This window comes from Rana temporaria, chromosome 2 (assembly GCF_905171775.1).
Source record: "Rana temporaria chromosome 2, aRanTem1.1, whole genome shotgun sequence".
In the NCBI taxonomy this organism is placed as follows: domain Eukaryota; kingdom Metazoa; phylum Chordata; class Amphibia; order Anura; family Ranidae; genus Rana; species Rana temporaria.
In genome coordinates, this window is record NC_053490.1 from 382,869,187 (window position 1) to 382,896,104 (window position 26,918).

The 26,918-nt window shown below is 41.9% G+C and overlaps 1 protein-coding gene across 1 annotated transcript in view; it reads right to left on the reverse strand.

The window, feature by feature from the left end:
• The window catches only part of LOC120927311 (uromodulin-like), a 74,822-nt gene that overhangs the window by 28,549 nt on the left and 19,355 nt on the right, over positions 1 to 26,918 (reverse strand). The window contains exons 5-7 of the mRNA XM_040337895.1: positions 9,787 to 10,010; positions 7,664 to 7,818; positions 1,286 to 1,531 (exon numbers count right to left, since the gene is read on the reverse strand). Of these exons, the coding sequence (XP_040193829.1) occupies positions 1,286 to 1,531; positions 7,664 to 7,818; positions 9,787 to 10,010 (625 nt within the window). The remainder of the gene's footprint in view (positions 1 to 1,285; positions 1,532 to 7,663; positions 7,819 to 9,786; positions 10,011 to 26,918) is intronic.

Below are 26,918 nucleotides of genomic sequence, written 5' to 3' on the forward strand. Positions count from 1 at the left end.
CCATATCAGTGCCCGTAATTGAAAGAGAAAACTTACTTATTTACAAAAAAATTTACAGAAAAAAATAAAAACTTATTTTTTTCTCAAAATTTTCAGTCTTTTTTTAGTTGTTGTGCAAACAAAAAAAAAATCGCAAAAGAAAGCTCTATTTGTGGGAAAAAAAAGACGCCAATTTTGTTTGGGTACAGTGTAGCATGACCACGCAATTGCCATTCAAAGTGCGACAGTGCTGAAAGCTGAAAATTGGCCTGGGCGGGAAGGTGCGTAAGTGCCCTGTATGGAAGTGGTTAAGGAGCTGTGTCCTTCCACGGACTCAGAGAAAGGGATTTTACGGTGAGTACAAAAAATCCTATTATTGCCAGTGTATGGCGCCCTGATAAAAAAAAAAGAAAAAAAAGGTGGCTGCCTCTTTGCAAAAGTGAGAAATACACCTCTAATCATAAAAACAAACATAAAGGATGGCACTCACATATCACGTGTATAACCTAGTTGCAGTCCACCAATAAACAGATGCATAAAATTGATTGTTAGCATAGATAAAATCCATCAACAAACAATCATTTAGACCGTGAACATAATAGTAAAAATCTTTCAATATGGAGATGTGCTTTTATCTTCATATGGACATCTCTATATCAAAGCACTTTATTGGTGTTGGGAACAGTCACACTGGACTTTATTTATTCATCATTTTTTCATTTTTACAATTATGTTCACGTTCTAAATGATTGTTTGTAGGCACATTGAGATTCCTCCAAGATTTTCTGTAAAATGTTGCTTCTACAAGTGGAGGATGTTACATTGGTTTAAAGCTTAGTACATGCAATGAGAAAATCGGACACAAAATACTGCTTTTGGAGCGATCATACAATAATCTAATCTTTAGTACACAGCTTTAGGGAGCCGATCACGACTCTTCATCAGAAATTATCAGAAGGAACACTGAAATTTTTCTAGTATGATACCAGATTGTAAGATTTTCATTTAATCCGTACAGTATTTGTACGGAAAAAAAAGGCGCAAAAAGGTGACTCGAGTATAAGCCGAGGGGGGCATTTTCAGCATAAAAAAATGTGGTGAAAAACTTGGCTTATACTCGAGTATATACGGTAACCTAATTTCCTATATGAGACTAGCATGCAAAAAAAAGAGAGATCATTCGTCTGATATTCTCATTGTGTGTATGAGGCTTAAGACACTAGGGCCACTTATAGTGATTCCAGCTAAATTAGGAAGATATGTGAAAGGTTAGTTTTAAATAGTTGCATAAGAAATACAAACTTACCCATCTTTTATAAGATAAAAAGCATTTACATCACTACGATTATCTGTAGGACTTGCAACACATGATTCTACCCGGACAACATATTGACTTCCATCAGCGCCTGTCACAAATATTCCCACATAGATGATTGACCCAACAGTCACGTCTTCATTATTTTCATATGGTTCTGTAAATGATGGATTTTTATAAGCAGCCATGGTAACAGGATATGATCCAGTCCCATTGGCTCCAGACAGATATACCGTCCTGAGAAAACAAACACATGTTCACATAACAAAACCAATAACAATTAAAATCACAATTTATTTCCTCGTAAGCAACAATAGCTTTCAAAATGTCCATCTAAAAAGTAAAATTTTAATGCATTAGGGAAGCAAGAGAAAACTTAAGGCCGGTCTCTGCGGCCAAACTGCAGTGCAGGTGTACCTGTAAATTTCATGCGGTTAACCCATAGTTTCCCATAGACTTTCTAATAGGTCTGGGGTTTTCTGTAGGCGCACCAAAGATGATGTATGCAGGACCTTTGATGCACGGTCAGGAAATACATATAACCTAATAGAGAAATCTATGGGAAACCATGGGTTAACAGCACAAAAATCATGGGTACACTCACACTGTGGCCAGACAGCAGTGTGGCAGTGCGAAAGTGGCCTTAAAATGATCTGGCTTGAAAGTATTTAGTGTGATGTGTGTGTGTGTGTATATATATATGTGTATATATATATATATATATATATATATATATATATATATATATATATATATATATATATATATATATATATATATATATGTGTGTGTTTAAGTACACCCCTCACATTTTTGGATATATTTTATTATATTTTTTCATGTGACAACACTAAAGAAATTACACTTTACTACAATGTCAAGTAGTGAGTGTACAGCTTGTATAACAGTGTAAATTTGCTGTCCCCTTAAAATAACTCAACACACAGCCATTATTATGTTTAAACCTCTGGCAACAAACGTGAGTACCCCCCCCCCCCCCCATAAGTGAAAATGTCCAAATTAAGCCCAAAGTGTCACAGTCCTCTTCCACTCCTCCATGACGACATCACGGACTGGTGGATGTTAGAGACCTTGTGCTCCTCCACTTTCCGTTTGAGGATGTCCCACAGATGCTCAATAGGGTTTAAGTCTGGAGACATGCTTGGCCAGTCCATCACCTTAGCTTCTTTAGCAAGGCAGTGGTAGTCTTGGAGGTGTGTTTGGGGTCGTTATCATGTTGGAATACTGCCCTGCGGTCCAGTCTCCAAAGGGAGGGGGATCATGCTCTGCTTCAGTATGTCACAGTACATCAAAATATGGAAAGGGATTTCTCTGTATAGACAGAAAAAAACACTGCGCTATCGTGTAAATAAATTAACAGTGAAAAAATTAATTTCAGTGAAAAGCTGCCAGTATTAATTACTAAAATACCATAGTAAACAAAGAAACAAAAAACAAGATAATACGGCGCTATTGTTTAGACCTGTGAAAAATATATGTGCGAAATATATCTCAAAAAGCTGAATACAACACTTATAAAAATAAATGTGAAATAAATAACAAAAAGAATGATCAAAGAATTGGATAAATGAATTGACAATATGGTATTCAATGTGACAAATCCAACCATAAAAATAAGTGAAGTGAAAAAGAAATAGTCCATAAAAAATCAATGCAATTAAGTCCAATTAAGGTGAGCATCTGTGATTAATCAGGAAAGGGATCCTCCACCAAAAAGGTCACCCAATGTGTGGGAAATGAAATCTCCTTACCAGAGAAAAAGACCGGGCTTTCAACGGTCTAATTCAGCATAAGGATGTTTAAAGTCTTCCTTGAAAAGACTATTCCGGACACTGCTATGAATCACCAGTATTGATAACTCCAAAAGATAGAATCCCATTCAAATCAGCACTACACAGCCCAGACACGAACCGTGCCCGCGTTCCCCTGACCTTCCTAAAATGTCTACCGTAATCCGACCTCCCCAAGATGACGTGATCACGTCATCTTGGGGAGGTCGGATTACGGTAGACATTTTAGGAAGGTCAGGGGAACGCGGGCACGGTTCGTGTCTGGGCTGTGTAGTGCTGATTTGAATGGGATTCTATCTTTTGGAGTTATCAATACTGGTGATTCATAGCAGTGTCCGGAATAGTCTTTTCAAGGAAGACTTTAAACATCCTTATGCTGAATTAGACCGTTGAAAGCCCGGTCTTTTTCTCTGGTAAGGAGATTTCATTTCCCACACATTGGGTGACCTTTTTGGTGGAGGATCCCTTTCCTGATTAATCACAGATGCTCACCTTAATTGGACTTAATTGCATTGATTTTTTATGGACTATTTCTTTTTCACTTCACTTATTTTTATGGTTGGATTTGTCACATTGAATACCATATTGTCAATTCATTTATCCAATTCTTTGATCATTCTTTTTGTTATTTATTTCACATTTATTTTTATAAGTGTTGTATTCAGCTTTTTGAGATATATTTCGCACATATATTTTTCACAGGTCTAAACAATAGCGCCGTATTATCTTGTTTTATGTCACAGTACATGTTTACATTAATGGTTTCCTCAATGAACTGTAGCCATATTTCCCCGTGCTTTCTGTCACTCCTATACTTAGACAAGTAGTAAAGAAAGAGGTGTCATTGGGACAGGAAGACACATACAGCAATAAAACCTGCCAGAGGAGCTAAGGTTCCCCAGAATGTTTTTGTTTCACTGTTTCCATTGGACAGTTTTCCCATGAATTTGTGTTCCTGTGACACCCTGTCACCAGCACAGGATGTATAGGGAAATCTCACCATTGGGGTTACAGACAGCAATAAAACCTTGACAATGGTCCTAAAATGTAAGTTTACCTTTACAGAACAAAAAGGTGAACTAACACCCTACATACTCTCCGCCCCTCTGTCCCTGTTACACTTACCTTCATGGGTGATATAGTTTCACCGTCCACGCAGCCCATTGCAGCAATCCTGGGGTTTAAAAAATATGATGTTCTACCTCCACTTTTCATAGGGAAGTTGGCACAGAGCAGTTCTGATTGGTCAGCATAGAAGAGGAACAGAGCATTTTTCAAACCCCAGGACTGCTCCACTAGGCTGTGTGGATGGTGAAACTGTATCACCCATGGAGGTGAGTGTAGAGGGGATGCAGGCAGTACATTTTCATTTTGAACCTACACATCGATTTCTGTTGAACAGGGATGGCCACACGCTGATCAAAACTGAGCTGGTCCCTGCTGAACCAGTCAAATTTTGTTCATTATTTGGCCAGCTTAAAGCGGAATTCCACCCACAAATCGAAGGCCCACTTAGCTGCTTTCTCCCCCCCATCCGGTGCCCTATTTGGCAGCTTTCGGGGGGTAGGGGGTAAGAGGTACCTATTATTGACAGGCACCTGTCCTCACTTCTCAGAGATCTGACTGCGGCGAGGTCCCCTGGAAGTCTGGCTCCCCCATCCTCCTTCCCCCCGCTGCCGGGCCAAGCACAGTGCACTTTGCGCATGCCCAGTAAGGAACCAACCACGAAGCCGCAAAACTTCACTGCCGGTTTCCCTTACAGGCAATGGCAGCGACAGCACCTGAGAGCAAATGGAAACATTGGCTGGTGTGCCGACATCACTGGATTCCAAGACAGGTAAGTGTCCTAATATTAAAAGTCAGCCGCTACAGTATTTGTAGCGGCTGACTTTTTATTTTTACGTTAAGGTGTCTGACCTTCTGCTTTGATTATACTTACGCTTTCAATTATGATCATGTCTTTATTTACTGTTGATCCTGCACTAGGAGTAGTGAAGCCCCCTAACCCCAAGCAGCAGTCTGCTTATTATGACACAATTATAATTTTTAATAAAAATGCTGAATGATCCCAGAGCTAGCATCTCAGTGTAAGAAGTCCAAATGTTGACCCTGGGTGATGCCTGAACAGAGGTGTTCCGGTGTATTGTCACATTCCGCTCCCCATCACAGATTGCTCCAGAAGTGACGTTCCGTTGCCGCCATCTTGCTACACCCCACATCAATGCACAGTAATGATAGAGCGAGAAGGGGGCAAGCGGACATCTTGTTACACTCACCGGAGTTTTAGATTTCACAGTTATTTTCCAAACGAAACTGAGCTTATATGCTTAAATACACTGTTTGGAAATCCGACGGACTGTTTACATGTTGAATGTGAAAATCAGAGGTGTTCTGTCACATTAGCAACAGTGTTGCCAACCTACCAGATTGAAATTTACTGGCACGACACCCGAAATTTACTGGCGCAGCCACGTTTTTACTGGCATTTCACAAATGTTACTAAATTAAATTTTTAGGTGCAAATTTCAGTATTTAGGCTACAAACAAGTACGCTAGGCAAATAGCAATGTGATTTAAGGTAGATATTAAGGTAAAAAAACATATTTTTGTTATTTTTAATATAACAAGGACAAATTATTTAGTCACATCACCCCCTTTGCCACCAACACCCCCTGCCTTCACCCCCCTCTGCAGTGCCACAATCTCCCCCTGCCTTCAATCTCCCTCTGTCTCCAATCTCCCCCAGGCCCCCTGCCTCCAATCACCCCCTGCCCCCATCGTCCCCTGCCTCCATCCCCCTCTGCGGTGCCACCAACAACCCCTGTCTCCATCCCCACCCTCTGCGATGCCACCATCCCCCTCTGCAGTGCCACCATCACCCCCTGCCTCCAATCACCCCCTGCCACTAACATCCCCTGCCTCCAATCTCCCCCTGCCTCCATCCCACTCTGCGGTGCCACCGCAGCCACCATCACCCCCTGCCTCCATGCGCAGTTCCAAGCCAAACTGATCTTAGCTATTTTTACTGGCACATTTCCGCAACCATGGACATTTACTAATGGGGGAAAAAGTGCAGTTTTTACGAACTGTCCGTAAAAATACGGACGGTTGGCAACACTGATTAGCAACCATGTAAGGTCAGCAGGTTTGCTGCTGCTTTTAAAATGTAACAATTAAACAGTCCGTCGGATTTCCAAACACTGTATTTAAGCATATAAGTTCCGTTTTGTGTTGAAAATAACTGTGAAATGTAAAACTCCGGTGGGTGTAACCAGGGCTCAAGTCCCGCGGGAACGCGTGGGAACGGAGTTCCTGCACTTTTTTCACAGCAGCAACTCAGTTCCCTTTGCAGGACTAGAGCAGCCGAGAGCAGCCGAGCCAATTCTTCACTAAGCGGCGATGCCTAGCTTGAGTTATTGCGGGATTTAGAAAGAATTTGCTTCTTTCTAAATCCCACGATAACTCGCATCAGACCTCCGCAATGTCTCCTGGGAACAATGACAAAAGCTCCCAGGAGACATTGCGGCATCGAGGAAGTGACGGAATACCCGCACACTACCCAATGAATCCATATACAGGAAGCGGCCAGTAACATAAAGGATTACTAAGGTACAGTGAATCTAAAAAAAAACATGCGGTTTAGTAATTATGCATATGAGCGTATCATTTTTTTCTTTTGGTGGGGGAGTGGATCTTGGCTGGGAGTTCCCACACTTTTTTCCCCAGCACTTGACCCCTGGGTGAAACAAGATGTCCGCTTGCCCCCTTCTCACTCAATCATTACTGGGCAGGAGTGTGGGGTGTAGCAAGATGGTGGCAACGTAACGTCACTTCCGGAGCAATCTGTGATGGGGAGCCGAATGTGAAAAAAGACACCGGCATTCTGGAGAGAAAGCAGATGAAAGCATTGTCAGGGTGAAAACTGTGGTGGATAATAAATCCATCGATAAGTTACACTTTCTGATTACTTGGCATGCACTTGAACATGACCAGAAAAATCGAAGGTTAGGTCTGCCTTACCACCATTAGGTACAAAATATGGATATGGGCTTTTTTCATTTGAAATTCCGATTGTGTGTGGGCCCCATCAGACTTCTTTCCATCGGAGTAAAAAAATAGAACATTTTTTAACTTTTTCCAATGGGAAAAAAACCATCGGAAATTCCTATCGTCTGTATGCAACTCCGAAGGAGGAAAAACCCACGGATGCTCGGAATCAAGCCGATGCATGCTCGGAAGCATTGAACTTAATTTTTATCGGCTCGTTGTAGTGTTTTACGTCACCGCGTTTTTGACGGTCGGAATTTGGTCTGACAGTGTGTATGCAAGACTGGTGGAAGTCAGCTTCACCGGAATTCCGACAGAAAATTCCATCGAAAATTCCGATCGTGTGTATGCGGCATTAGACAAACAAAATTCAGTGCTGTGAGTATATATCATTTATGTTTAATTACTGTAAACATATATAAACTGGTTAATGGAAATGAGAGGTTAGTGAAGGAGAAAGAACAAATATGATAATATATTACACGAGCAACTCTCTTTTATTTTTTCTTACTGTTGGGTAATATTTCCAGGCAGTTTCAGACTTGTTTGCATAGTCCGTTTATATCCACAGGTAAAGTTAAAGCTGATATTATTTGTTGTGATGATGGGTTTATCAAGGATTCCAATGTAAACGGTGTTGGAAATATAGACATTGGAGTCATCGCCCTGTGGATAGAGTCCAGTGATTAGCAGTGGAAAAACAGCTTTAAAATACAGACGGGTTACTTGCAAAACTCACTCTAACTAGTAGAAATGAAGTCTTGTGATCATTGAGACTAACAATCAACAGGCTTCCCTTAGCCATAAGGATGCAGCCTGCATCCAGAACCGATCGCTTACATGTGATCTCTGCATGAGAGATTACGTGTTGGTGGCTGTGATTAGCTGTGAGAAGCGCTAGCCTCTCATTGATGTCTCCTCTCGCAGCTAGTCCTGGGAACCCCCGCTGGCGTTCTCGTATCTAATCCTGTGTGTATTATCATGCTGCACTGAACGTCAATGCAAATGACATGACTGGTGTATTGCTGATGTCCCGACTTAACCCAACATAAGCTGCCTGTAAACCATACTTAACTTAAAAATTGATGACAAAACGACTTCTTGGTTAAGTGGCCAACCGGCCCCTTTATTTAACAAGTAACAAATCGACAAAAAATTTCTTCCATTAAAGCGGTTGTAAACCCTCATAAATATATATATATTTTTTTAAACCTGCAAAGCAAAAGCCATAATGAGCTAGTATGCACCGCATATTAGCTCATTATGAAATACTTACCTGGTCCACGCCAAGCGTGTCTTCCGGGTATCGCCGCTCCAGCGCTGTGATTAACTGGAGCGGCGATGACGTCACTCCTTTCCTTTCCGGCATGGGTCGGCGAGGCCGGCCCTTCAGCCGAGGATCCCCCCTGCGCATGCGCCGCTGCAATCAGCGGCGCATTGCGAGGGGAATATCTCCTAAACCGTACAGGTTTAGGAGATATTCTTTATACCTTATTATAGGCTTACCTGTAGGCAAAAGTAAAAAAAGTGGGTTTACAATCACTTTAAATATATAAATATATATATATATATATATATATATATATATATATATATATATATATATATTGTAAAGGGTTAGCTCGGTAGCGGGGTGTGTGACCCCCTTGGATGGGTTCACTACACACTGAATTTATACAGACAGGCAGTCGAAGACGGTTGAAAACAAAGATTTTGGATTATTCTTCCATCTTGCTGGAAACATTTGCAAGCATCCAAACAGCATAAACAAAATCAAACATAAAATAAACCCTGGCCACTTGGGGCGTCTATCTTCACCACACAGGAACCTATCTATGGAGTCTGGCACAGCCTAGTGCTGGGCAGACACTGCTGGTCATACAGCAGAAAAACAATAGTCTTTTGATTTTTATCACACAGAAAAATGTGTAAAATGATCGTGTGTGGGCTTCACATGATTTCTGAAAAACGACAATTTTTTTTCCCGAACATGCTGCATTTTTAACAACGTTTTAAACTATGTTGTTTTTCGGGTTGTAAAAAATGATCGTGTGTGGGCTAAAACAACGTTAAAAACCTGCGCATGCTCAGAAGCAAGTTATGAGGCGGGAGTGCTCGTTCTGGTTAAACGTTCGTAATAATGTAAGCACATTCATCACGCTGTAACAGACAGAAAAGCGTGAATCGTCTTTTACTAACAGGAAATCAGCTAAAGCAGCCCCAAGGGTGGCGTCATCAGCATGGAACTTCCCCTTTATAGTGCCGTTTTACGTGTTGTATGTCACCGCGCTTTGCTAGAGCATTTTTTAAAAACCATAGTGTGTGGGCAACGTCGTTTTAATGATGAAGTTGGAACAAACAACGTTTTTTCTACATGCCAAAAAACGTCGTTTTTTTCATGCCGAAAAATGATCGTGTGTACGCGGCATAAAGAGTCCCCTAATTTTTCCCCAGTCTATCCTAAATGAAAAAAACAAATAAAAATCAGACTGGAGTTTGGTTTTAGGCTACCTCTTAAAAAAAAACGAAACAGATTCCTAAGGGTCACTTTTTCTGAAAAAGTAAGAAATACACATAATATGACAACGCGGGAGTTGCTAAAAGGAATGAATAAATAAATTAGTAGTGTGTTACCGTCACTGTGTTTCCACACCAATTGGATACTGTTAGGGCCTGGACAGACATCCCTTTCTGTCCATTGATGGAGTCTGGATATGAAAAAGTGCATTGGTCATTTGATGAGTTCCTCAGGTGAACTGTGGAATAGTCGAGACCAAGTGCTTGTAGCTCACATTGCATGACTGTGACTATAATTATGTCGGACTCACACTTGACTGTAGGTTGAAAATTCTTTAGTGCTGGGAAAATTCAACAAAAGAAGAAACATAAGTCAATGAGTGGGTAATGCATACAAAAACTGTTGTTTTGTAGATGTCTATTGATCCATTCCTCTTACTAGTCACTACTACTTACTGACACCTTCAGACATATGGCCCATTGCCCTCATAAACAGAAAGAAATTCTTAAGCCCAACTGAACCCTTGTAATTTGTTATTGTAGTGCAGCCAGGCTTCATAAATAGAAATATTAATGGGGATCGTTTTCCTTTTTTTTTTTCTGTTTGAATCCATTTGTATTCCCACGCTGGTGAATGCTGGTTATCTCCCACCCTGCACAGCCAGGCACATGAATTTCTCAGTCATTCCTGAGACAAGAAGCAGCCCTTGCAGCTTTGTTTTGTTTTTATTTAGAGGAATTTAACTTAGATGGGGATTTTAACCCCAGCTGCCTCACATATGATGAGCGATCCTATCAGATGGAACTCTTTTTTTTCCGGCGAGGGGTGCATATTCTGTACTGGCCGCACCTAGGAGAGTCAGACCTCAGTTCTCTCACACAATACACGGCTCCCCAGTGTCCCCTCCCCCACTGCTCCAATCAACTGCATTCTGTCTCCCCGAGTGGTACGGTTGTTTGAACCAGAATTCTGAGAGAAGGGCTGCTGGAAATAGACCACTGCTTTGTGTGAGAGAGCCGCGTTCCAACTATCCTATGGGCTGGCAGCACAGGGTATTTTTAACCTTTCCTGCAGCACTTAGACCCCTTTCACACCGAGGGTGGATTGCAGGCGCTATAGCGTTAAAAATAGCGCCTGCAATCCGCCCTTAAAAAGCTGCTCCATTGTCTCCAGTGTGAAAGCCTGAGGGCTTTCACACTGGAGCATTGCGCTAGCAGGACGGTAAAAAAAGTCCTGCTAGCCGCATCTTTGGAGTTGTGTGTCTACAGCTCCTCCACCGCTGCTGCCCATTGAAATCAATAGCGTGGTTATACCGTCCGCAATGCGCTGCTTCAGTAGCGCATTGCGGGCGGCTTTAACCCTTTCTCGGCCGCTAGCGGGGGGTTAAATGTGCCCCGCTAGTGGCCAAAATCCGCCCATAGCGTTGGCGGTAAAAATAGCAGCATTTTACCGCCGACGCTATGGGCGGCTCAGTGTGAAAGGGGTCTATATAAAGGGGAAAAAAGGAAAAAGTAATATACTGCGCCAACCAAAAATAAATGAAAAATAAGCTGCCAACACAACAATAAGACAAAATTGTAAACAAAGCATATAATATAAAGTGTAGCGCTAATGAAATAATGAGTGAATAGTGTCAACCCAAATAGTATTACAACACATGTAAGAATCCCTTTTTTATTTATTTACCGCCTAATTGGTGATCCTTGGGTGTCCAAGGCTCGGTGATAAATTTAAAACACACAGAAAGTATGTGGCACACTAAACCAATGATGCAATGATCCACCTCAGCGGGTGATGGTAGGTGAAAAATGTCAGTCTAAAGACTATTGAAATAGACACTTATGTTGCCCATATACAAATAATGACATCTAGTCCATACAATCCTAGAAAGTTTACACTGAATGGAATGCAGTCACAAGTATCTTGAAAAGCAGAAAGCGATGTGCTGTCATAAATGGTCACTCAGTATTGTTTCCAACACTTGGACAAAATGGTGGGAATAAACACTCTTACCAGCGGTTATGGACCCCACTAACCTTACAGTTGTGGGTCAACTGAGCTTCTTTCCACCGGTAATGGAACTCGACATGTAGGTCTTCCAATAGTCTCCTCCTTCTGTTAGTGTTAATCAGCCAAGTGAGTGGTGACTCCAAAAAAACACAGAGAGGAATCTTGAATGCCGAATGGTCCAATAATCAAACGCGCTGTATTTTTCCTTTCCTGGTGACTATCCATGGCAGCACACAATCCATGCATATATAAAGGGGTTTATTACAGTATAAGCAGACTGACTGCATTACAGTAATAAATAGCGAGAGTTCAATTGGACTCAACACCAACTTTCTATTCAACACTGGTAAAATATTCAGCCCATTTTTATTAGAACCCGGTTTCGATTAAATGTAAGCTCATCCCTACTGTTCATCCAGTTTTGAGATTTACACAGCTCTGTTACACAGTACAGACCTGTCTGGCAGAGCAGGAGACCCAATTTTTCTCTACTGTAGTTCACTTACAGGTCCTGTCACTCCACCAATCTGTGACTGGACAATGAAAGAAAAAGCAGACTGAGACCATCTCTCTGTCACTCTGCTCTCTACTCCATTTAACATGTTCCTTTCCCTGCAACACAACTGATTGGCTCATTTCCCTCTTCTATCTGACCTCTCCTATACAGAGAATGAAAAGGAGTCTGATACCATGTCACCAGGGCCAGATTAAGAACATCATGGGCCTGGTGCTGAGGATTTTGGTGGGGCCTTTTATAAATAATAAATAAATGCGTGGGAATGACATGAACGCAGCCCGGCTAAGGCAAGTGACCAAAGACACAGAACCCAGAAGGAAGACCGGGTGAAGATGGAAGTGCCCGGGCCCCGCCTGATTCATCACAGCGCAGCACTGGAGGGCTCAGTCTGAAAATGTAAGTGTACCTTAATGTGCTAATATGCTGTGCATACTTGTACGTTGTGGCATAACCTACCCCAGGGCCTCTAAAAAGTAGTAATGTCAGGAAAGTTTACTACCACTTTAATTTCACAGGATCCCAGGAGCCTCTCATGGGGCCCCTACTGACCCAGTTGCCCTTACGAGTGCTATATTCAGAGTAGCTGAGATCCCCGATGTCCCTCTATGCATCATAGTAGTAATCACAAAATTAAATGAGTACTAATAATGGGGCAGAACAAATATGATAACTGAGATTTCCTTTAGTTGAACTAACAAAAGTGTGCCCATTCTAGAGCTGGTAACATTAAGGATATTCAGTATAATTTTAAAGAACTGTTTTTGTGGTTAAGCGACATAGGGGAGGAGTATGGACGGTATATAAGTGGGAAGTATGTGCAGGTGAGGGAGAGGAATGTGGACAGTGGGCACTATGCACAGGAGAGGAATGCAAAGGGTACGGCAAAAGGCACTATGTACAGGAGAGGAGTGTGAAGGGTATGTCAATGGGCAGTATGTACAGGAAGAGTGTGGGGGTATGACAGAGGGTAGTACGTACCAGAGAGAAGTGTGGAGGGTATGATGGGGCAGTATGTACAGGAGAGGAGTGTGGAGGGTATGACAGTGGGCAGTATGTACAGGAGAGGAATGTGGACGGTATGATAGTGGGCACTATGTATAGGAGAGGAGTGTGGAGGGTATGACAGTGAACGCTATGTATAGGAGAGTGTGGAGGGTATGACAGTGGGCACTATGTATAGGAGAGAAGTGTGGAGAGTATGACAGTGGGCACTATGTACAGGAGAGAAGTGTGGAGAGTGCGACAGTGGACACTATGTACAGGAGAGAAGTGTATGACAGCAGGCACTATGTACAGGAGAGGAGTGTGAAGGGTATGACAGTGGGCGCTCTGTATAGGAGAGGAGTGTGGAGGGTATGACAGTGGGCACTATGTACAGGAGAGGAGTGTGTAGGGTATGACAGTGGGCACTATGTATAGGAGAGAAGTGTGGAGAGTATGACAGTGGGCACTATGTACAGGAGAGGAGTGTGGAGAGTATGACAGTGAGCACTATGTACAGGAGTGGAAGGATATTTAGGGACTGCGTAGTGGTTAAACGGGTCATACATGGATTGAAATGACGCCAATTATGCAGAGACCAGCCATAGTCGATTTATGTATGGGCTAGCTGGTTTTACAATCAGTGCTGCCAGCTATAGTTAGCAACACTGATCATTGTACTCACTGGCAGAACACAATAACACTGCAGGAGTGATTCCCCCATCCACAGGTCAGCAGGTGAGAGGGTGTGTGGGGACAGGCTGGGGAGAGATACTAGTCAGTGGCTGGGTAGGCACTGGTAGTATCAGAGCCAGATACACACAGGTTACATACGCCACGATCGTTAGAGCGAGAACAATAATTCTAGTACTAGACCTCCTCTGTAACTCTAAACATGTAACCTAAAAAAAAATTAAAGCATCGCTTAGGATACCAAAAAAAAATCGTGCTAACTTAACTAACTAGTGTTTTTTTTAATGAATGAAAAAAAACATGTTTGAAAAATTGCTGCACAAATACCGTGCTAGAGCTGCACAATTAATCGTTAAAAAAAATTGTGATCTCGATTCAACCCCCCCTGATGATCTCCAATGCAGAGTTTGCCGATTCTTTCATATAACAAGTGGAAAGACTTTCAGCTATCAAAAGAAAATATCTGGGCAGTCTGCCAAGTTAACAGGAAACATTGGGGCAGATTCACATAGAATCCACGTTGGCGTAGTGTAAGCCATTTACACTATGCCGCCACAACTTACTGGAGCAAGTGCCGTATTCTCCAAGCACTTGCTCCGTAATTTGCGGCGGCGTAGTGTAAATGGCCCGGCGAATGGCCGCGTAATTCAAAGGGGGCGGCTTGTATTTAAATTAAGCGCGCCCCCACGCCGATCGAACTGCGCATGCGCCGGCCGTAAAAATAGCCCAGTCCGCCGTATGCCATGTTAAGTATGGCGTCGGGTCAGCGTCGTCTTTTTCTGTCGTTTTACTAAGTCGTTCGCGAATATGACATTACGTCAATGACGCTCACGTCGGCGTCATTGACGTAAAGTCGTATTCGCGAACAACTTAGTAAAACGACGTAAACGACGGAAAAAGACGACGCTGACCCGACGCCATACTTAACATGGCATACGGCGGACTGGCGTAAGGTTACCCCTCATATAGCAGGGGTAACCTTACGCTTACGGAAACAACGTAAACGACGACGAGGCGGCACAAAATCGTTCAGGAATCAGCGTATCAGCTTATCAGGCGATCTACGCAGTATCTATGCGTAAATGATTCTAGGAATCAGACGCATAGATACCTGGGGCCAAAAACAGAGATACGATGGTGTATCTTTTTTTTTTTGTTTACAAACTTTTATTGCAGGAGATAGAGAGCGGTACATAGTTGGTTATATATAAAGATACAGCATAATTATAAAAGATGTGGTAAGTTCATATCAGAAACAGAAATATAATATGACACAGCAAAGCAATTGGGGTTGACAGGCTTTACTTAGAGATGGGAAAAAACCATGGAGGATCTTGAAAGAATATTGAGGGAAGCCATGTTAAAAAGAATGTGGTGTAATAAAGAAATTAGTTTGTATTAAAAAAGAGAGGTGAATATTCAGACCAGGGGGACCATTTATTGTTGAAAATGTGCATGGTGTTCTGTAGCGTATGGGAGATTTTTTCCATCAAATTTATCTCGTTAATCCTGTGTTTGAGTGGATTTAGGAGTATTATTGGAGATTTCCATTGAGATGCAATCAGCCAGTGTATGGCTACACATAAAGTATGGATGAGTCTCATATGGCATGTGGAAAGGTCCGTGATGGGGGAGAAAAGTAAACAGTTATGTATTGTGAGGGTGATTGGGTTGTCTGAAATTTTAGAGGCAAAACTTTCAAGCTGTGACCAAACATTCTTAACCTTATCGCAAGACCAAAAAATGTGGGGGAAAGAACCCGAATCATCGCAACCTCTAAAGCATGAGAAGGGGATTGAGGGAAAAATGGCGTGGAGTTTGGTTGGGGTATAATACCATCTGATAAACACTTTTAGGGCTGTTTCCTTGATTGCAATAGATCTGGTGCATTTGTGTAAATTGGTTATACAGTTGTCCCAGTTTACTGGGGAGTACGTAAAGTTAAGGTCTTGTTCCCATTTTAGCATATATGATAATTTATTGGGCTCTGTGTTGTTAGACATGATGAAATAAAGTTCTGAGATGAAGCCTTTCATCCTGGGGGAATCGCGACAGAGTTTTTCAAAATGAGAGGGGGATTGGGTGTTTGTGGTTTTGAAGTGAGTTTCGAAAAATTGTTTGATAAGGATGAAATTATCGAATTCCGAGTCCGGAATCTGATATTTAGCTTTCAGGGTGGAGAAGGAGATGAAGTTTGTACCTATAATAAATTTGTTAAGTGTAGTGAGGTTTTTCGTCTTCCACCATGAAAGGTCTATTGGGGAGTTTTGTATGAATTTTGGGTCTCCTATGAATGTAGCAAACGGTGGGGATTTAGAGACCAGGTTATATTTACCATTATGGAGCTTCCATAAGTGATAAGAATGTGCTACAATTTGGTTAAGGGAATTTAGGGAAGGAATTGAGATTTTATTTCCCCAGAGAATACCTGAGATGGTGAACGGGGATATTGAGGATTTCTCGAAAGCTATCCATGGGATCTTGGAATGCGGGATGTGCCATTGTGCTGTTTGGGTCCATCTTGCTGAAAGGTAGTATAGCCAAAGGTCTGGGAGGCCGAGGCCGCCAGATCTTTGAGATTTGTGCAAGACTTGTCTAGGAGAACGGGGGTGGGAGTCAGACCAAACAAATTTGTTAATATCCGATTGGAATTTGGTGATAAGGGATTTATTAATTCTAATGGGGAGTGCTCTAAATAGATAAAGTAATTTTGGGAGGAGTGTCATTTTAATCGCTGTGATTTTACCGAGGAAAGAGATCTTGAAAGATTTCCACATTTTAAGTGTCGCCCTTAATTTTTGAAACATCGGGATGTAATTTTTACTTGCAAGGTCATCAAGATTAGGGGTGAGATAAATACCTAGGTATGGGAGAGAATCTGGGGTGTAAGAAAATTCGAAGGAGGAGCGTATGGAGTCTAATTCTAGTGGGGGGATGTTGATGGGCATGCCTATTGATTTTGAGACGTTGACTGTGAGGCCTGATATGGATGCAAAATTGTTTAGGGTTTGTAGAAGGTTAGGAAGTGTATTGACCGGTTGCGTGAGGAAGAGTAGCATATCATCTGCATACATGCTTAGTTTATATGTATCGGGTCCAGATGAGTAACCTTTAATATTAGGGTTGGTGAGGATTGCTGTGGAAAGTGGTTCAATTGCTAGTGCAAAAAGTAAAGGGGAAAGGGGACAGCCTTGTCTAGTACCTTTGCCTACTTTAAAAAACTCAGAGTTACAGCCCGGGAGACGTATTCTGGTGGAGGGATTATGGTAGAGTGCATGAAATGCGTGTAAGAATTCGCCAGTGAAGCCATATTTATGTAGAACACTGTCCAAGAAAGACCAATGCACACTGTCGAAGGCTTTGTTTATATCAAGGCTGAGTAACAAAACAGGGTTGGAATGTATCTTGGCATCCTGGATTATATTTGTGACTAGTCTGATGTTATCTGTGATTTGTCTTCCGGGGATGAAGCCTGATTGGAAGGGGGAAATGAGAGTAGGGATAATAGAGGAAAGTCTGTTAGCTAGAAGTCTACTAAATATTTTAAGGTCATTATTTATGACAGAAATTGGTCTGTAATTTTGGGGGAGAGTATGGTCTTTGTTGGGTTTTGGGATCAAGGACATGTTGGCGAGTAGCATCTCGTCTGGGAAGTGATCGCCTTTTAAGATGCAATTAAAAAGTTTCTTCAAGTGTGGGACTAGGATCTGAGAATATTGTTTGTAATAAAGTGATGAGAATCCATCTGGGCCTGGGGCGGAATTTTTCTTAAGTGTTTTGATAATTTGTTCTAGTTCTTCGTCTGAGCATGGCATGTTAAGGTTGTCTATTTGTGTTTGATTGAGTTTAGGGAAGGGGAGATTGTTCAACCACGTGGATGGTAGAGTGGGTGGGGAGGGTTTTGGAGCAGAGAGAAGGTCAGAGTAAAATTTTGTGAATATCGAAAGTACTTCTTTTGGGTGTGTGACCACTTGGTTCCTGTTATTCTTGAGTTTGTAGATATGTGACGGTTTGAGGGATTGATTGAGTTTACGGGCGAACATTGCTGAATATGAGTTGCTGGAGAGAAGAAATCTAGCTTTCGACCATCTGAGTGATTTTTCTGCTTTAAGGGAGAGCAGTGTGTCAAGCTCGTTGCGTTTAAGAGAGATGGTTTTAAGGACAGCAGGGTCATGTGAATGTGTATGGATTTTGTATAGGTTATGAAGGTCTTTCGTGAGGGAGATGATTTTTTCAACATTAATTCTGTTACGTTGGGCTGCGCGTCTAATCAAGTGGCCTCTGATTACTGCTTTGTGAGCTGACCAGAGAGTGGCTGCAGAAGTTTCAGGAGTGTCATTCAGGGAAAAGTATTCTTTAATCTCTGTGTCAATTCCTTGTTGGTGGTTAGGGTCTGTTAAAAGGGATTCATTCAATCTCCAAGAATAGGAGGTGGGGGAGAGACCTATGAATTTTGTGGTAAGGGTGACAATATTGTGATCCGACCAGGAGCAAGGATGAATATCGGCGCCAAGGGAATTAGCTAGAATTATTGGGGTGCAGAAAAGGTGATCAATTCTTGAGTAAGAATCGTGTGGGTGTGAATAAAAGGTGTAGTCTCTTGCACCTATGTTCAAGGCTCGCCAAGAGTCTATCAACTGGAGGTTAAATAGAAGAGAGGAGGTTGACTTGGAGAAGGATTTAGAGTTTAACGTTTGTTTGCTTCTGTCTAAGTTGGGTTGTGGAACCGAGTTAAAGTCCCCGCCTAGTATGATATGTGGGGAATGAAATTGTTGTAGTTTATTAAGAAAGTGTGTAAAGAATGCTGTTTGGGAATCGTTAGGAGCGTAAATGTTGGCTATGGTAATGTCTTTGCCTGAGAGAGTGCCTTTAAGAATAATGAATCTGCTCTCTTGGTCCTTGTAAACTTGTTGTATCTCTATAGGGAAAGAGTGGTGAAAGAAGATGGCGACTCCTTTGGTTTTTGAGGAGAAAGATGTGTAAAAGGATTGGTTAAAGGATTTATTAAAGAAAGTGGGGTGAGAGTCATTTAAGAAGTGTGTTTCTTGTAACATCACTATTTTAGCGTCTAGTTTCTTGTATTGGAAGAAGGCCTTTTTCCGTTTGTTAGGTGAGTTAAAGCCTTGGACGTTGTGTGAGATTATTTTAATGGTCATAGTGTTTTACTAGGTGGAGGGTGTATCAGCAGGAAAGGTTGTATGCAGTAGGTACCAGGAAGGTTTGAGGCGAGCTGTATATAGGAAAAATGATAGAACCGGGGCTGTGTCATGTGTAAATAAAAGTTGTAGATTGAGTTAGTTTCTGTAGGAGATTTGAAAAGTTTAAGGATGAAGGGTGTACCGCTATTATAAAGTTGTATCAACAATAAGTCAAATGGAACCTTGTTCCAATGTAAGAAAATTTTAAACTGAAAAAAATATATGGGGTTGAGTGGACCAATGGCCACCAACCGACAGAGAAGTAACATTAGACCAATTGGTCCAAAACTCAGCCTTGATAGCCGACCAATGCGAGACAAGACAGAAAAAAAGACTAGTATTAAACAAAAAGTTGAAAAAAAAATATTATTCTCGCAATTGAGAAGGCTACGGGAGCTCCAACAGGGGGGAGGGAGCCCATGGGCCGAGAGGGGGAAAACCATGGCGACGTAGAACGGGGGTCACCCGATATTAAGAAAAATGATGAACCTGTGAAAAAGGCATAGGAGATATAACTGTGATATACATGTCAGAAAGTCTCAATTGACTGTGAGAACAGTATGCAGATCAAGCTTAACATTGGTCAAATATACCTGCAAAAATAACAATATAGCATTACAATTGGGTATGTATATTTTCGTGGGGAGGTTTGAGAGTAGCGTAGTATATCTCATGTAATAGATTCGTCGAGTAAGTGAAGGAGAGAAGGGAGAGAGGAAAAGAAAAGAGAGAGGTAAGAGAGCAAAATATAGAGACAAAATACAAAGTACTGAGTATGTAAATATATTAAAGTGCAATACCCAAAAAAGGTCAGTAGGTGTCAGTCTCCAACCACTGGGTGAAAGATAATATGGTAGAGGGAAGGTACTTGAGTCAGGATAAATATTCTGGTCTGCAGGGGAATTATATGCAGCATAACAGCAGGACATCCGCAGAATCCCATTACACAATATCAAGGAGTTTATGTCTCTAGAATGGGGTTGGTTTTATATAAAATAAAAAAAAAATTTTATATATAAAAAATTACATAAATAATAAAAAAAAAAAAAAAAAAAAGAATGAGATGGGAGAAAAGAAGAGAGAAGAGAAAAAAGGACCGGGAGAACAAGGAAAATAAAATAAAAGAATCTAAGAGTGGAGCCCACACAGCGGGTACCACCGTGGAGAATATACCATGTCAGTGCGACCAACCTCCGTAATTCCCCTAGATAGGTCTTCATGAGGAATTATGTAAATATCAGTCTAAACATCAACTCTGTGCAGTATGTGACAATGAACCACAATACAATGTACTAGGAGAAGTCAGGAAAGCATGCTGTACGAGAATTAAACACAATATATGTAAGATTTAACATTAAGAGGGATTAAGCAGAATGTACATATGCAGGCGTGTGTAATACTAGAAAGGAACTGTAGGTGTCAGTAGAGTGCCACTGAATGTAAAAAAAAGTAAGCTAGAAAGGTGATTGAAGAAGAGGAGAGGCTGATGTAATTGAGGAAAAGAAAAAAAAAGGGAAAAATAGGTCCTGTAAGTGCGAAGAAGACTTGGATCTCATACTAGCCATATTATTGTCCAGGTGCTAGTAGGGAGATAGGGTCCAGATCACACACAAAAAAAAAAAAAAAAAAAAAAAAAAAAAAAATATCAAAAAGGGGTGAAAAGACCTACTGTATTCAGGAGGTTTGCAAGAAAATTGTAGTTCTTGGAATTAAACAGAGTCAGTCTGATGAAACTTTGAGCCTGAGGGAAAAAAAGGGAATTAGGCATCTTTATAATAATAAAAGTTAATTAAAACGAAGAACAGCAGGGTCCTGCCTGACCCCCCTCCTGCCTGCACGGGACGCAGGGGTATTCCAAATCTGGGCCGGGCGGGAGAAGGCAGGGGTGCGAGGGATATTAACTGCATCCAACAGACCCAGCTTGACTAAAATGTCCTGGCCTTCAGCAATAGTGGTCGCAATATATGTGGAGCCATTATGAGGGATGATCAACTTAAATGGAAAGCCCCATCTATATCTGATCCTCGCTGAGGAGAGGATTGAAGTGATTTCTTTCATCTTTCTGCGTCTGTCTAAGGTTGCTTGGGAGACATCTGGATAGATCTGTAAGTGAATTCCATCTTGTGTGATGTTTCTTATGGCTCTTGCAGCGCGCATTATTTCTTCCTTGACTAAAAAGTCTTTCATACAGAGAATTATATCTCTAGGGGGTTTGTCAGGGGGTGGTTTGGCTCTTAGGGCACGATGAATGCGGTCACACGTGAATGTACTGGGATTTTGTTCTGGAAGCAGGGAGGAGAACAGCTTATTGGAAAATGGCAGAAGATCTGTGACTGTCTCTGGGACCCCCCTGATCCTAATATTAGATCTCCTATTACGGTTTTCCAAATCTTCTAAATGCTCTTGTAGTTGGGAGAAGGCAGAGGATAAAGAGTCATGTTCCCTGGAGAGGTCATTAAAAGCAATAGACAATTCGTCATGCTTATTCTCCAACAAGTCTGTTCTGGATCCTAGGGCTGCTATTTCTTGGGATAGTGTGCTGGTGGATTTCTGTAACTCAGCCTGAAACTTGATGAGAAGTTTTGAGCACATGGTGTCTAGGCTAGCATTAAGATCCTCTTTAGTAAGTGTGGAGTACTCACTGTGAGTGGATGGATCCGGATTCCAAAGCAGCTGGGATGGATGCTGAGCTGGTGAGGAGGGGGATGAAGAGGGCTGTGTGTTGGCGCCCTTATTCGCCATCTTGCCACGCTCCTGCGACCTCAGGCAGTAATGGGTCAGGTTGTGGAGGGGTTTACAGCTCCGCCGTGATTTCTTCCTATTCGGCTGCATACACAGGGTGATGCTGGCGGGGGTGCCGATATCTGAGTTGTTTTTTAGGTGATTTTAGCCCCGGGACAGCGGGATTCCTCCGTTCTAGGAGAGGAGCTCTCACCAGAAGCGACCGCTCAGCTCCATGTCGCGCATGCGCCCCCACGATGGTGTATCTTGAGATACACCGTCGTATCTCTTCTGAGAATCTGGCCCATTGTAACTAACCTTCCTTCTTAGATCAAAGGGATACACTTTTGTGTGTAAAGAAAAAAAAAGGGCAGTCTGCCAAGTTTGTAAACAAAATGAAACATTGTAACCAACTATCTTCTTAGATCAAACTTCTGTGTGTAAATGCAGGAAATGTAACCACTTAAAGTCCAACACTTGTTTCTTAAAGGGTCACTAAAGGAAAAAAATTGTTTAGCTGAAATGACTGTTTACAGGGCATAGAGACATAATAGTTAACTGATTCCTTTTAAAAATGATTAAAAATAGATAAAAAAACAATTGTTTAATGTGCCTGCAGTGTAGTTTCGTTTTTGCTGTTGTTTGCTGGTTCTCTGATGTACAGAGAGCCACTAGAGGGCAGTCAGCCAATAGAGGGCAGTGATACTTTGTCTAAAACCCCTCAGCACCAATCCAGTTTCGTTTTACACACAGTAATCACACCTCCTTGATTAGTGACCACCGTGAGAAATCTCCCAGTACTGTGGTTATCAGGAAACAGGCAACCAGGAAGTGTCCAGAACAGAGAGGATTTACAGCAACATCAAAGCAAAAACGAACAATGAGGACATGAAACCAGGACTGCAGTAAGGTAAAGGAAGCTATTTAGCTAAAAAAAAAAAATTCCTTTAGTGACCCTTTAAGTTAAAAAGCAATATTATTTGCTAGAAAATTACTTGGAACCGCCAAACATTATATATATTTTAGCAGAGACTCTAGGGAATAAATGAATAATAAAAACCATAAAAACAAAACAGTGAAGTTAGCCCATTTATTTTTTTGTTTGTTTTAATGTGAAAGATGATGTTACGCCACAAGAATCGTGAGAGAATCGTGATCTATCTTCTAAGCAAAAAAATTGCAATTCTCATTTTAGCCAGAATCGTGCAGCTCTATACCGTGCAACATAAAAAGTGCAAAGACCACCATAGAGTAATTTTCTAGCAGAAAACAAATTATGATTTTTACATGTAGTAGAGAAGTGTCAGAATTGGCCTGGGTGGCAAGGGGTTAATTACCATGAGTAATATACAAATAATTATTATAAGCTCTGTGATCCTATCAGTCTGCTGCAGTGTGTCAGCTTGTATTTATATTGGCCGCTCTGTATGTAGCTTCTGACAGGCTGTGCAAGCAGGCCCGTATCTCCGGAACCATAAATGATAGCCGTCCCATATTTTAACCTGTTGTGGGGTAGGTCTTCAACTGCCTACCCCCAAATGTGGGGTTTCTGTGACCTCTGGTCGTCGAGCTACAACCCCCAAAGTCGATCTTTTTATTTTTTCTGATTTTTTTTTTTATTTTTTTTTGGGCAAATGGGCCTACCTTGAGAAAGGGGCCTGGAGCTGCAGCTCCATCAGCCCCCTTGTTAATTCAGCCCTGCATGTCACATTCATGTACTTATACTGCCTGCATTTAAACAACGCATGATCCCCTGATCTACACAGACAATTTTGAGAGGGAAATCCCTCCCGCCGAGCCATCAAATTCTCCCAGAGGGGGAAAGCTGAGAGAAGACAATGATTATTGCCAGCAGCTATAACAGCTGCTAGCAAATATTGTATGTAAAATCCGGCAGGCTGGTTATATCTTTTTTTTTTTTCTCAATTAAAGGTTTTTATTAAGGTTAGGCAAAGTATACAGAGGACATATCTGTAACAGAGTGTAAATCTGTCAAAACAAGTAAACATAATAACCATATATGTCAGCGGACACTAAGACATGGTAGGAACTGACAGGGCTTCAAATATGCAATTTAAAACATATATTGAACAATTGTGAATACAAGAGTGGGAAATTTTGGAGAGGGGGGGGTGAGGGATGGAGGTGTAGAATAAAAGAGGGTAGGGGGGGTGGGTAGGGGAGGGGAAAAGACGATTGAGAGGAAAGTCATCCAAGCTTATTAGATATAATGTGACTCGTCACCCAGAGTTTAGAACAGGCAGATAACTGGTAAAGACAATCATTTGAGTTCAATACAAGCATGGAAATGGAAATGGCACAAAACAGGATCATTGGTACAGTGTTTGGTACTCAGCAGAATAGGTAAATAGGAACCATGGCTGCCATAGGTCATTAAAGTTAGAGCTTCTCTCGTGTTTCATGGCAATTATTTCCTCCATTTTGTATATGTATGCAACCCTGTCTAGCCAGTCCCTAATCCCTGGAGCCTAGGTTGATTTCCAATGAAGGGGAATGAGGGTTTTGGCTGCGTTTAGTAAATGTCTAGTAAGGTTTTTTTGTATTTACTTATTGGAAGATGGTTTATATGGAGTAGGCATGCGGCTGCATCAAGTGTAATCATTGTTTCAGTGATATGTCTTATCCATTTAATCACACTTTGCCAATAGGCACAGATACCAGGGCACTCCCACCATATGTGCAGGAAGGAGCCTACGTCTCTTTTACAATGCCAACAAGTGTCTGAAGCTTTGTTGAACCATTTTTTGGTTCTTTGTGGTGTGATGTACCATTGCGTAAGTATCTTGTAGGAGATCTCCTGATATCTGGTGCTCAAGGAGCATTTGTGCGGAAAAATATGCATGCCCTCTCCCACTGTGAATCGTCTATGCTAGTACCCAAGTCTCTCTCCCACCGTGTTTTATGTCCACTCATATGAGTTTGTGGTGGCTGGATAAGCCAGGAGTAGGCTAGTGAGGTTGTGTGTAGGACTTGTTCTCGTTTGTAGCATGGTTATAGCTAAGTTAATCAACTTGGGTACATTCAGCCTGCCCATACATGGTACAAATCTGGTGGTTGCTGCTGCCTTACCGGTATGTCTTCCGGGAACTGAGTACAGGTGTGCAAACAGTCCTAGGATCATGCTGTGATTGGACACAATGGATCATAGGCAAAAGATACAGAGCCAGTAAGTGACCAATTTTACATCATCACACAGTATAAACAGAGGCTGCAACTAGTAGTCTTGTGTCACTTACTGGTCAATAGTAGTTTGCTCTCACACACCAATCAGTGAGAGGAAAGAAAGTCTCCTGACCACCAGTGCAATACACTACAGTACAGGACCAACAATAATAAATATACACATTCCATTCACTTCTACAGTATATTACATAGTTACATAGTAGGTGAGGTTGAAAAGACACAAGTCCATCAAGTCCCCCTTCACCTCCTAACCCGTCTGTATTACCTGTACATTTAATGTACCAAGTACAGTAACAAGTGCCATAGTTTACCCCCCTCAATACTGGCATATTTCTTCTATTCCAAAAAATTGTGGCAACAATCAGATCCCCTTGGGGTGTCTACTTTCCAAAAATGGCGTTATTTCGTGGTGTGCATTTTGCATTTGCTATGTTTTAAAACAAAGACAGGTAAACTCTTTTATTTATTTTTTATTGTTTTTGCTCTTTTCACCTAAAAGAAAAAACACTTATGAGGGAATTCATAGACACTTTTGTAGAATTCTGCTGGGATTGTGCTAAATTCATGTACAATGTATATGACACAGATATAATCTGTGAGTGTCTGCACTGAGGAAGGAGCGTTTACACCGGACATTCCTTTCTCAGTGCTCTCCCTCCTTCCCTACCTCCTTCCTTCCCTCCTTCACTTCCTCCCTCCCTCCTTCACTTCCTCCCTCCCTCCTTCACTTCCTTCCTCCCTCCTTACCTCCTTCCTTCCCTCCTTCACTTCTTCCTTCACTTTTGTCCCTCCCTCCTTCACTTCCTTCCTCCCTCCTTACCTCCCTCCCTCCTTCACTTCCTTCCTCCCTCCTTACCTCCCTCCCTCCTTCACTTCCTTCCTCCCTCCTTCCTTCCCTCCCTCCTTCCTTCCCTCCCTCCTTCACTTCCTCCCTCATTCACTTCCTTCCTCCCTCCTTACCTCCCTCCCTCCTTCACTTCCTTCCTCCCTCCTTACCTCCCTCCCTCCTTCCTTCCCTCCCTCCTTCACTTCCTCCCTCCTTCACTTCCTTCCTCCCTCCTTACCTCCCTCCCTCCTTCACTTCCTTCCTCCCTCCTTACCTCCCTCCCTCCTTCCTTCCCTCCCTCCTTCACTTCCTCCCTCCTTCACTTCCTTCCTCCCTCCTTACCTCCCTCCCTCCTTCACTTCCTTCCTCCCTCCTTACCTCCCTCCCTCCTTCCTTCCCTCCCTCCTTCACTTCCTCCCTCCTTCACTTCCTACCTCCCTCCCTCCTTCACTTCCTTCCTCCCTCCCTCCCTCCCTCCTTCCTTCCCTCCCTCCTTCACTTCCTCCCTCCTTCCCTCCCTCCTTCACTTCCTCCCTCCTTCCTTCACATCCTCCCTCCTTCCCTCCCTCCTACACTTCCTCCCTCCTTCCCTCCATCCTTCACTTCATCCCTCCTTCCCTCCCTCCTTCACTTCCTTCCTCCCTCCTTCCTTCCCGAGCTCCTTCCTTACCTCCCTCCTTCCTTCCTTACCTCCCTCCTTCCTTGACCACTGTGCTCATCACACTGACAGGCACATGGCTGAGGAGTTTTGTAGTAGAGGTGGCCCACCCAGTGACAATTAATTTCCTAAACATTTGGGTAATGACATCACCTATATTTCCATTTACATTTAGCTTTGGTCCAAAAAATAAAAAAAAGTCATAATTTTTATTCTTATTGTTATCTTATTTTATTATTTTTTATTTATATTCATTATTATTTTTATTTTATTATTTTTATAATTTTTTTTCCTTTCGTCATCATTCATCATAATTTTTTACACATTTTTTCCCCATTAATCTATAATATATATGTCACTTTTTCATTTTTTATTATTTAAAAAAATGATTTAATAATTCATTTATGATCCCACTATTGAAATTGATCTCATCATTAACT